The sequence below is a fragment of the Ambystoma mexicanum genome, chromosome 2p (genome assembly GCF_040938575.1).
Source record: "Ambystoma mexicanum isolate Mex_15411 chromosome 2p, UKY_AmexF1_1, whole genome shotgun sequence".
NCBI lineage: Eukaryota > Metazoa > Chordata > Amphibia > Caudata > Ambystomatidae > Ambystoma > Ambystoma mexicanum.
Window position 1 is genome coordinate 989,548,463 of NC_090923.1, and position 12,916 is coordinate 989,561,378.

At 46.0% G+C, this 12,916-nt stretch overlaps 1 protein-coding gene across 2 annotated transcripts in view; it reads left to right on the forward strand.

Annotated features, from left to right (window-relative positions):
* Positions 1-12,916, forward strand: part of EIF1AD (eukaryotic translation initiation factor 1A domain containing) — a 505,590-nt gene that overhangs the window by 426,485 nt on the left and 66,189 nt on the right. The window contains exon 5 of one of the 2 annotated variants that reach the window (XM_069644800.1): positions 8,564-8,672. In XM_069644800.1, the coding sequence (XP_069500901.1) occupies positions 8,564-8,672 (109 nt within the window). Of the gene's footprint in view, positions 1-8,551; positions 8,673-12,916 lie in introns of both variants that reach the window. The other variant, XM_069644799.1, reaches the window with a different exon arrangement.

The following is a 12,916-nucleotide window of genomic DNA, read 5'->3' on the forward strand; positions in this document are numbered from 1 at the left end:
CGTTGGCAACACCCCCGCCAAAAGAAGAATTATACACTGTCTGAGGAGACAGGACAAAAGGAGAAGTCAACGCTGTTTGAGGAAACAGGTCGAACAGAAAATCAGAAAAATACTGACAGAGGTAACAGGGAGTACGAACTGGAAACGCTGTGAAGTAAATCGCGTGTGAACCGACAAGAAGTACAGATTTCACCCACTCGCTCTCCACGGGAAGCACGTACAAGGAAATGACGTACTACACGCACCTTTTAAACCACACCACACGTCCAACGTCACTTCCGCGTATACGCACTGAGGCACTATCCTCCAATCACACAGGCTGACACTCGGACGTGCAGTTTTTGGTCTTGTAACATTCCCCCGGGTACAGGGACAAGCCCGCGCGTGTCACGTCACAGACGCGCCTGCGCTGTCAGGGCCTTTGGTCCAATGGAATTGCATACACAGGCCAATCGCGTGTGGAACTTCTCGCGCACCCCTGGAATACACGCACACGCTCCCCCAGGCCCGATCGCGTGTGTAAACACCCGCGAGCCCCTGAAATACACGCGCCCAGGCCAATCGCGTGTGGAACTTCACGCGCACCCCTGAAATACACGCACACGCTCCCCCAGGCCCGATCGCGTGTGTAAACACCCGCGAGCCCCTGAAATACACGTACCCCGCTCCCCCAGGCCTGATCGCGTGTAAATACACCCGCAAGCACCTGAAATACACGCACCCCGCTCCCCCAGGCCCGATTGCGTGTAAAAACACCCGCAAGCCCCTGGAATACACGTACCCCGCTCCCCCAGGCCCGATCGCGTGTAAAAACACCCACGAGCCCCTGGAATACACGTACCCCGCTCCCCCAGGCCCGATCGCGTGTGTAAACACCCGCAAGCCCCTGAAATACACGCACCCCGCTCCCCCAGGCCCGATCGCGTGTAAAAACACCCGCGAGCCCCTGAAATACACGTACCCCGCTCCCCCAGGCCCGACCGCGTGTAAAAACACCTGCGAGCCCCTGGAATACACGTACCCGCTCCCCCAGGCCCGATCGCGTGTGTAAACACCCGCAAGCCCCTGAAATACACGCACCCCGCTCCCCCAGGCCCGATCACGTGTAAAAACACCCACGAGCCCCTGAAATACACGTACCCCGCTCCCCCAGGCCCGATCGCGTGTAAAAACACCCGCGAGCCCCTGGAATACACGTACCCCGCTCCCCCAGGCCCGATCGCGTGTGTAAACACCCGCAAGCCCCTGAAATACACGCACCCCGCTCCCCCAGGCCCGATCGCGTGTAAAAACACCCGCGAGCCCCTGAAATACACATACCCCGCTTCCCCAGGCCCGATCGCGTGTAAAAACACCCGCGAGCCCCTGAAATACACGCGCCCAGGCCAATCGCGTGTGAGAAGCTTCTCGCGCACCCCTGAAATACACGCGCCCAGGCCAATCGCGTGTGGGACTTCACGCGCACCCCTGAAATTCACGCACACGCTCCCCCAGGCCAGATCGCGTGTAAAACTTCGCGCGCACCCCTGAAATACACGCACACGCTCCCCCAGGCCCGATCGCGTGTGTAAACACCCGCGAGCCCCTGAAATACACGTACCCCGCTCCCACAGGCCCGATCGCGTGTAAAGACACCCACGAGCCCCTGGAATACACGTACCCCGCTCTCCCAGGCCCGATCGCGTGTGTAAACACCCGCGAGCCCCTGAAATACACGCGCCCAGGCCAATCGCGTGTGAGAAGCTTCTCGCGCACCCCTGAAATACACGCGCCCAGGCCAATCGCGTGTGGGACTTCACGCGCACCCCTGGAATTCACGCACACGCTCCCCCAGGCCCGATCGCGTGTGAAGACACCCACGAGCCCCTGAAATACACGCACCCAGGCCAATCGCGTGTGAGTAGCTTCTCGCGCACCCTTGGAATACACGTGCCCAGGCCAATCGCGTGTGGTACTTCACGCGCACCCCTGAAATACACGCACACGCTCCCCCAGGCCCGATCGCGTGTGGGCCTTCTCGCGCGTGTAGGACTTTGGCGCACATTTTTTTCCTGCGCAGGGACGCTACCGCCTGCTTTCGTGTGGCGGACATGTATGGGCCTCTGCGCGTCTTTGGCCATGCGCTGTTTTTCCCTATTCGATTCCATGAATACGTGTTGTAGGCGAGCGTGTGGGCGTTCTGTGCACTTGCCTCCTGTACTTCCCCCGTGACGCCCACATTTTCACGAGTTGTTCCCCATTCTGCGTGTGACGCCCCGTGTTACGCCTACTTTTGTTATGTGCGCCGCGCTATGTGCGAATTCGCTGTGGCCTTATCGCACGGCGTTCGTTGACCTGTGCGCCAGCGTGCGCCGCGCACTTTCTCAGCGCACATCCCACATTTCGCGCGTGCACGTACTTCCATGAATTTATGTGCGATGTTTTCTGTGCGATAATCGCACTTGCACTGCGATTTTCGCTGTTTCTCTGCGAATCGCACGTTTTCGCACGCGTGCGCCGTTTTTTCGGCGCACGTTGATTCCATGAATCGGCCTGTTATGGTTTAGTTAGGATGTTGGTGATTAGTTCTGCTGCGTGTGCATATGCAGCAGAATCTCATTCTTTCATATATTAGGCCATATCTGTGGGGGGGCTGCTCCCTTATTGGACTGTGCCCAACTAGAATGTTAAGCACACTACATCTTTACCTGATACCAGGAGAGAAGAACAATTATCCACAAGCAAAATGGATTGAGGCCACAAGTAAACCGTAGGCTGCATTAATAGACACAGAAACTTGTCTCATAATGTCTGGGCATGTTCAGGCAAGACCATACAGAGGCAGTGTACTTGTGCCTCATATATCTGAGAATATTTCTTATACTCTATTAATTTACAAAAGGCCAGAGTTTAGCACCCTGCCGAACAGATAGGTGGAATCGAGCAAATAACACTGATGAAACGACTCTCTCCCATTCTCTTTGGCTAATGCATCTTCAGAGTGTGAAGGCCCCCTTTCATGGATTAGGACCCACTGAGCAATAATGCACATTGACCCACACGTCCTTAGGCCACAGGAGACAGCCTAGACCTGAAGGAGAATTGTGCAACTGCTGTCACGATCTAGTGTACTATGGAAATTGTAACCTGCATGCACTGGGGAACAAGAGTAGAGTTAACAAAGATCGTCTTCATTTTATCTAGCCACATACATTCTCATGGAAACAGAGTGCATATCTACATACGTCTGTCTAGGATGTGCTGATCAAACCAAGAAGGCTACCGTCTGGGTTCATAAGTGTTCTTGCGTGTCTAGACTGGCCTACATTGGAGGCAGTTTGTACATTTTTCTTATTATGGCATTGCGTTTTTAATGGCAAAGCCAACAGCAGTATGTTATGTGGGGGCCTACTGGCATACTGGCAGAGCTAGCTTGGACATGTTTTCTTATGGTATCATTACTGGCATTAAAGCCAACATCAGTATGTTCTTGTATGGGAACACAGCACATATTCGTGCAGCCACCATGGACCACACACAACTACTAGTGAGGAATGTGGGCTTGTGGCAGGCCTTGGCTCATTATGTTGGCTCGGCACCATGTGGCATAGAGCCAAAGGGGAGGAAACAAATGAGGGTCTCTCTCTCTCTCCACGTTCCTTGCCACACTCCATATGTGAGAGCTATCTAACAAATGAAAATGCTTCAGAAAACTTCCAACACATGTAAGTATATTTCTGCAGCTTGTGGATCTGCTTAGATCACATGCTCTGCGTAGTCTGACATCTAGTGATAGTCGCGGAGGAAAACAGATGTCGACAGGACGTATTCGTAATACTATCCCTAGTGTGGCGTCTACTGTACCCATGGTCCTTCACGTGTCGAGGTCCCTCAGATGGTTTCTTTCCGCCATTGTGATATATATGTGGCGGGTATTGGATATTATAGTAATATGGAGGTGCTGCGGGGGGTCTCCCACCGCATATCTATGTGTTGTAAAAGGGATTTAATTTAAAAAAGAAAAGTCGCCATTTTCGGCCGTCGCAATTATGTGTGGTCGCAGTGATCACATAGATCCGAATCTTGATACATATGAACCAATTAATGTGTTCCCACCGAAGAAGGCTCAGATAAAAACAAAGCTGAAACATTTTGGGAACTGGTGATTCGGTCTACTTTTGAACAATAAAGCCAAGACCATAAGCTATTGCTACAAACATGCTTTGCAGACTTTTGCACCTATGCAGAGACACATTGGACTTCATTACGACTTTGGTTGTAATTCAGCAGTAGTTCTGCTGATTTACTGGCAAACTTGGTTACCGATTGCACCACTTGGTCCCGTAGTTTTACCATGGGACAACAGGTGGTGTTGTTCCCCATTTCTGTAGTCCATAGCACGTCTTGGGGATTTCGGCAGAATTACTGTGACCGGTAATTCCTACGATTTGTGGCAGATGTATTGTTAGCATGATCCTTGAGGAAAATCCTCCACCTTAAGGACAAACTTGTAGTTCGGCAGTGTGCTAAAAACAGCAGTATTTCCGTTACCGCCAAAAAAGTGCTGGTAACGGAATTACCACCAGTTTTTCCTGCACTGCTGAATTTGTAATGAGGCCCAATGTAGTTTGTATATATAACGATACAAATTTGAATGCATCGAAATGACTGGTTTCTACATATATTTTGAGATGTATTGCACGGTACATTAAAAGAAAATGTATGAAAGGTATCATACATAACTATTGCCGCAGTCTGGAATCAGATGCTATGTTGTGACCCTGTGAATATATTGGACTGTGGCCAGATACAGACACATTATCTAAATCAGGTATTCCATGGCAGGGTGGGGGTGTGTGCTCTTCCCCAGCGGGCAAATTAGTTGCCCCGTCTTTGGGGTAACTTGCAAACAACATGGGTTGGAGGGATAGGTCTAGGGGGCCATACCCTTGGGAATGTCATTGAAGATGGTGATATAAAGTATTTTTTAGAGATACAGGAGTAGTTTCATTTGGGTCAGTGTGTGTTCTATCAGTATCTTCAATTCCGACATGCCCTACTCGCAATTACATGGGAATTTATGATCTCCCGGATTCCTCTCCTCTGGAAAGATTTGTGGTGGCTGTCGGGATTAGTAATAAACCGATCTCTATGATGTACAAGATGATAACTGAAACTAGAACAATGCTCTTGTCAAGACTGTGGGATAATTGGTAAAGGGACCTGGAAGAGGAGGATTGGCAGAATGTTGCACCTACGCAGAGACACATTGGGTCTCATTACGACTTTGGTGGTAATTCGGCAGGAAATCTGCTGATTAACTGCCAAACTTGTTAACCGTTCGTACCACTTGGTCCCGTAGGTTTACCATGGAACTACAGGTAGTGGTAGGGTGGTGTTAATCCCCATTTCACAGTCCTAATCAGACTGCAATATGTGTCATTTTGAGAATGGTCCAATAAAAAAAAATAGACTTATTATTCCTTAGAAGCATGCAGCAAATTGGCAGAGGTGAGAATGAACTGTGCTCTAAATGTAAAAGGGACACAGTCGCTTTTTTTTGGTCTTGCGCACAACTTCTAAATTATTGGTGTGCAGTTGGCACCGAGATAAAGAGTCCTGGACTGGAGTATGAAAGTTAGACCGAAACTGTCTCTCTTCTGAATATGGGGTGACATGGCACATTCCAGGTACGAGGTAAGTTATTGCTGTGGCCGTGGTGGTGGTAAAAGGGGAAATAGGTTATGGCTAAGAAGTGGGGAGTAAGCTGATCAGCCCTTGATAATGGAATAGCGATTGGTACGGAACCAAACCATTGAAGGTGAAGAATTAATATGTGAAATTTGGTACTATTTGGGGGAAATGGTTCTACACCTTATAATGTTAGAATGATAGATTGCGAGAAACACTGGTCTAAACTGCATGGGAATTGTATTGCTGTAACGTTTATTCAATGCTGTGGTAGGTGTTGGTTTGAACACGGGAGTACAGGGTGGGGATGGTCAGGAGTACTGTTTCATGTTCAGTATTCTTTTTATGGCAAAATGCTAATGAAGTTATGTCATACAAATATTTTTTATAAAGTTCATGCACATGAGATTAATTATCTAGGGAAGAAAGTGTTCTTGCCAGGCAGGTAGTCACTATGTCCACGTTCTAGTGGCAATATACAGGGCGATATACAAGGCCTTCCAGGCCGGTAAGCCAGACTACCCTCCCAGCAAACATGACCTATTTAGCCACCAAAGAATATTTTGCAGTGAGAAGTCCAAACAAAAAGCCAACAAACTTGCTGTATTTCTCCTGATATTCTTCTAAATTATGGAACATCATAAACTCAAGTATGGAATATCATACTTCCAAGCGTCTCTCCCATTCTGCGGTAACTATTCTTCACAAGTTGTCCCTGCAGTAATTATCCCCCAGACTCATTAACTCTCGACAATATCACATTGACTGTGTGTTCCAACTATCTCAAAATGGCCCATGCATTGTTATACTTTGTCCCCATAAGTGTATTTGAATGACAATTCATATTTTTATAAGCATTACTACATTTACACAATAAGAATGCATATCGAATTTATTGTACATAATGCTTAGTTGTGCCTCTGGCCAATTTCTGGTCTCTATACAATGGCTAAATGTGAAACTTAAATGACTGCAAAAACCATTGTTATCTTATATACTTTCTTGTGGGACACCTCTGAAGTTGGCATGGCCGAATAGCAAGATAACAGATATACAGTAAAGGCAGCTGTTGCACATGCTGACATAGGGGCTTCTGGGTAGGGTGGGGTGAGGAGTATGATTTTTATTTTATTTGAACAGTTTCTCAGACCCATGTAATGTTCGCGTGTCACTCATATTATCAACGTCTGAAATTGTAAACCAATGAAGTGGTTAAAAAAAAATGTAGTGAGAAATGTACAGTACTAGCCAAGGAAGCAAACATATGCATCAAAGAATATGCAGATGTTTAAGGGTGATTCGAAAACACTTGCATCACTTGTTCTTCTCTTAGGTTTTTCTTATGACTTGCAATCAGTTGAACGTTCTTATTGTTTGATTTGTTATTGATTCTTGTAGGGAAGCTCAAAATGATAAAAAAATATGCCCGAGTCTCTGTGTGGCATGACATTAGTATAACATAACTAAATAATCGGCATACCCAAGGTGGGGGTACATGAGCGAATTTAAAAGCTATCCTTCATCCTCATCTGTTACATATTCCTCAAAAATTCCTTAGATATACGGCAAATAATTTGAAATGTCATAAATCGGTCTAGCAACTAATACGTTTTAGGACCCTATAACAATAGTGTTCAAGTTCCATTTCAGACAGATCTACCGCCACATGCACAAAGACTGGTGGATCTGGATTTTTCCTCATTCAATACTTTGCATTCTTGCAGTAACAGTGTTGACAAGAAAGAATGGATGCTGTCGGTCTTCTTCACCCTCTTCAATAAAGGCGCACGGTTCCACTATATTCCTGTACCCACGCAAGCAATTTAAAATACGTGTCCAATAATTCATCTGGGATTGATCAAAAACCAAGCCTATGTATATCATTCTTGTACTGTTCATGTAGGTACCGCATAACATTACTACATTTTGAAAGAGTTATTAGCACACACCTGGAGAGTGCTTTCGGAAGCCTTGTAGTATGTCAGGAACTGACTCAGATCAGTTTTTGTTTAATGGTATGTACAAATCAAGTTCATTATCGCGTTAGTCCAGTTTTTGCTTTTTACCATCTGATGAAGTTCTTTGTGACTCCAAAAACATAGTCAAATAAAACGTAGCACAATTTGGCTGTTGTGATTTGTGTATAATGGTGCCAAAATATTCTCACTCATTCCAATTTCCTGAAACAGGGTGCCGAGTAGACAAGCCCAATACTTGGTTTCGGTGAAGCTTGGCATGACCGGAAGGACCTCAGTACAGATTGAGAGAGCATGGGGCCTTAAACATGGACACCATTGTTGCTGTTCACCTTCGTTATTGTAGGCCATGTGCCCTGCAGGAGATAAAAACCTGTGCACCAAGGTTAGGCACATAACTTATTCATTGCTATCGCACCTGGTTGAACTATACATAGCACCACCCAAATAGGGCTCCAACGACTGCTAGACTGAGTTGATCAATATTCTCAGATAAATGGCTTCAAAATGAACAGTCAAAAATGGCAGATAATCTGCTTTTAAAAAAAATAAGAAAACGTTACTGCCATGTGAGTTATGCTCTATATGAGTGGTAGTTAACAGAATTAAATATTTAGATATAATTCTAGCTTGCAAGCAAAGCTGGAAACCATTCTGAGAGGCACAAATAAATCATAGTCACTTTGTGATGTTGCTACTACTGAGCTTTGTTTGTACTGAGAACTCAAAATAAACTTTTAAATTAAAAATGTGCATTTTGTGTTTCATGAAATATGCCTCTATTTAAGTGCCTTTGCCCAGAAAAGGTTATAATCTTTGAGCACAGTTGGATTCTCCCGATGCACAGTTTGCCCTTACCCCATCTTTCTTTTCCACCTTCCTTATCTCATAACTGACTTTGCTAGTTTCTTCCACAGGGGACTTTCTGATTGTGGATCCGATTGAGGAGGGGGAGAAGGTGAAGGCAGAGATCGCCTTCATCCTGTACAAAGATCATGTGCGCTACCTGAAGAAAGAAGGTTGCTGGTAATGTGGAGGAATTTTGGGGTTGGGCGTTACTGCATAGAAGACAATGCCCTTGTATCTTATCTTTTCCCTATCCTCTATGCTCAGTATGTATGTGATGTCATGAGTGCCTGGAAGTGGAATGTTGTGTTAGTGGTCTCTGCTGGGTGTTTCTTGAATTGCAGTTGGTGAGAGGCTGACTTAGAGAGATGGTGGCCGGTGGATGTTCCCCAATGTAACACCTGTCTTGTAACCTGGCCCTGTTCTTATCTGCAATGTAACTGAAGCAAAGAAGTTTCCTTTTGTACCTGAGGCTCCTGTGTGATATGTGGACAAAGGCACCTTTCAAAAGCCCTCAATGTCATTTTGATGCTAACTATGAAAACAAACACCACCTGATAATGGCCCGGGCAGGCTACATCCTTTAGGAATACCATATGAGGTCATTACCACTGTATTACGAGTTAAAATAACTCATAAATTAACTCTGTTTTCAACTCCCCAAAGGCAAAGAAATCCCCATAATTGTTTTACTTTTTTGCTTGCACTGTAGGGAAGCATGGAATCGAGAGCACTTCCTTCAATGCAAAAAGAACAGTTTTGGTACGGTGGCAACAAAAATGGGTGAAACACTGGGCATCTTGGATGCTCACCTTCTCAGTATCTTTGCAATGTAATGGGCAACAGGGTCAGAAATGACCTTTTATTCATTGGCAAAATGTGTACAGTAGTGTTTTGATCCATTTCCATCACCAGAATTAGGGTGGAAATTGATTAAGTAAATGAAAGAATAATAATGCATGCAGTATTTCTGAAAATCTCGTTCATCTCGTTCCATCTGATGGATTTCTTATATTGATGCAGATTTCCAGCAGTACCTTCATGTGGTAACAGTAATTACTGCATGTAGTGTTTTCATTTTGAAATCCGCCCAAGCCATAATGAGGACCACAGGGTTTTGTATCCCTTCGCAGATATAGAACGCACATTAACTGGCAAACGTCTCTTGTATTTGTATTGTATTTGAATTTATACAGCGCTTTCGCCAAAGCGATTAACAAAGAAGCCAACGGTACAAAATAAACAATGCAAAGTTAGCAGTACAAGTCAACGGTTTATGGAGCAGACAGAGGTGACAAAAGGCGAACCTTTAAGTGAGTACGGAAGATGTAATAAGTAGAGGAAGAGTGAATGTTAAGGTGGAAAGAATTCCAGTGGAGTGGGGCAAGGAAAGAGAAGGAGCAAAAGCTGGGGGAAGCACAGGGGGGCTTGAGAACCACAAGATGATAGGTAGACTGAGAATGAAGAGTGCGAGTGGGAGAGTATAAGGAAACTAATTATGCAAGATGAGGGGGTGGTGGGTAAGACTGCAGACATTTGAAGCCAAGAGAGAGGCAGTGAAACAGAAGATAAGATTCAAATGGTAAGCTAAAAGCATCTAGAATTGAAGGAGATCGAAGCACCAGGAGTAAGACCGAAAAAGGAGAAGACGGATGGCAGAGTTATAAATCAAAGGAAGGGGTGAGGCGATACTCGGGGAGTCCAACCAGCAGAGAGGACCAATAGTCGATACATGAGAAAATTAGAGCAGAGATGAGAAGTTAGATGCGTGAAAGGAGAGGAAGACCCAAGCGTGGCAGAGATTAAAGAGAAGAAAATGACAGTTGTGTGCTGTAAGAGAGATATGAGAGGAAAAACGAGGAGTCAGCGGACACTTAGATTCAGGGCAGAGGAGGAAAGAGAGCTGAGCGGGGGAACGGAAAGAGGGAGGGGCGAGAGATGATGGAGGGAAGAATAGAACTTCGGTTTTAGATGGGTTAAGGTGAAGGAAGTCGGAGCGCATCCAGTAAATGGAAGAAAGACAGGCAGAAACTTGAGAATGCAGAGTATCAGAAAACTCGGTAAAAGAAAAAGAACATTTTGGAGTCATCAGTGTAGAAGTGACAGGAAATATTAAAGTACAGGATGATTGAAGAAAGAAGGATTGTGTATAGTGAAAACAGGAGTGGGCCAAGAACAGAGCCTTGGGGAACATCATATAGAAGTGAAAGAGGAGGAGAGAGCTGGCCTGCCCAGGACACAGAGTAGGCACAATCAGATAGATAACATTGAAGCCAAGTGAGAGGAGCACAAGTGATGCCCAAGGAAGAAAGAGAGGGCATGTGGTAGTGTGATGCACAGTGTCAAGTGCTGCTGAGAGGTCCCGTAAAATTAAAATAGAAGAGAGCGCGTTGTGATGTGCAGAAAGAAGGGAATCGGAAACATGCAAGAGGCAGTTTCAGTAGAGTGCGCTAGTTGAAAGCCGGACTGGAGTGGGAGGGTGAAGAGAGTGGCGATGTAGGTAAGAAGAAACCTAAGAGTAAACAATGTGCTCTAAAAGCTTAGATAAGAAAGGGAGTAGAGAGATCGGACAGAAGTTAGCGGGAAGGAAGGGGTCAAGAGAAGAACAGGGATGACAGTAGAATGTTTAAAAGAGACAGGAAAGACAGAGGAGGGGCGAGACAGGTTAATGAGCATGTTAATGTAGGGGAGGATCGACCAGAGAAAAGAGTGTAGAGGGTACAGGGTCAGTTGGAGAAGCTGTAGGATGGGCACAAGAAAGAAAACTAGCAGTAGCAGAATCGGTAGAGGGGAGGCGGAAAAGATAGGAAGGAAAGGGGGCGAAGTCAAGAGGGGGGACAGAGATGTGGAGACGAGAGAGACGCAAAGGTTAGGAACACAGGTTGCCCTGTGTGGTGCTTCCATCCAAACATCTCATATTGACATTTCAGACCTTTGTTTCCACAGCGAGTAGTTGGTGATATAGGCTGATTTAGCATACAACTTAATAATACATATATTATGTGTACATCCACTGTGGCTGGAAGAAAAGAGGCATAATAACCAACCAGAAAGGATTGTGTTACTGTGTGAAGCATTGCATCATTTTTTTTATTTTTTATTGTCTAAAGTGTAGACATAGCTCGAGAGCAGCAGAGCACTATACAGTGTCGTTAACCAGCATTTGGGCTGGCATCGTGTATAATAGGTTCCTTTAATGGAGGATAGTTATAGCCTTTATTCTAATTCCAAGATGGAGGAATAGAAAGGCTTTGCTACCAGTTGTAGAAAGGGCAGGAACTTGATCATTCATCAAAGAAGTTAGGAAGTTCTTCATTTTTTCAGACAAGATTGGGAATGTTGTCAGTTTGGTTTGCCCAATCATTTAATGGATCATCCATTAGATAATTTCACAGATGACAAAACACACACTCATATTCGGCACAACAAGGCTGAAACACGTGTATGGGGTTACTGATGGTACTCTTGTTCAGAGGAGAATTGCCTAGCATTTCGGCGCTGGACTGCCCCTGGGCAGGACAAAGGCTGATATGCGGGGAAATGTCTTCTCTGTGAAAAGGACAGTGAGCTAAAGACTTGGTAGAGTCTCTCCCAGGGGTTATTCACCCAAGAACAGGTCATTGGGCTGTGTTCGTGCTGGTAGAGAGATTCCCAGACCCCCCTTTGTTTGTAAAAATAAGCTAATTCGAGTGGATTGTGTCCTCCAACATATTTCTCATCTTAGATGTATTCCATCCAGCTTTGCTGCTCTTCTGAAGTTTTTTTGGCAGAGGGCGCCGTGCGTCGATGTCGTCGAGTCGATGGTCCCTCGAAGGCCTCCATCGAGGGAAACGTCATCGGGTGTATAAGTAGCACGCGCGGCGCCCGTTGGCCTCAGTTCCGTTTTTCCACAGTTGCGTTGCTTCGGACATTCGGTGCGCCTCGAGTTCTGTCAAGAAATATAATATAACGAGAAGTAATTATGTCCTCGTCATCGACACCGACCACGACCCCGATATCGGGTTTTAAGAAATGCAAGTCGTGCGACTCAAAAATGTCGATCACGGACCCGCACCGCGAGTGTTTGTGGTGTCTCGGGGAAGGCCACGACATGGAGGCCTGTTCGAAGTGTCAGGCGATGACGGGGAAGGCCTTGCGAGAAAGGAGAGGAAAGCTACAGGTAGGTCGGAAGGATCGAAAAGGCTTCGATCTAGATCCCGAAGCGATTCTCATCGCTCGTCGTCGAAAAAGTCGAAGAAACAACGCCATAGGTCTTCCTCCACCTCGTCATCAGACGCGTCTCTGAAAATGAAATGCCCCACAAAACATTTGTCTACCGAAGAGTGGGAAGCATTCAGGGTCAAAATGATGGAGGTGTTTGAGAAGGCAAAGCCTCGGTCCACGCCTTCTTCGGAAGCCGGCCGGGAGCGTCATCGCTCCGACAC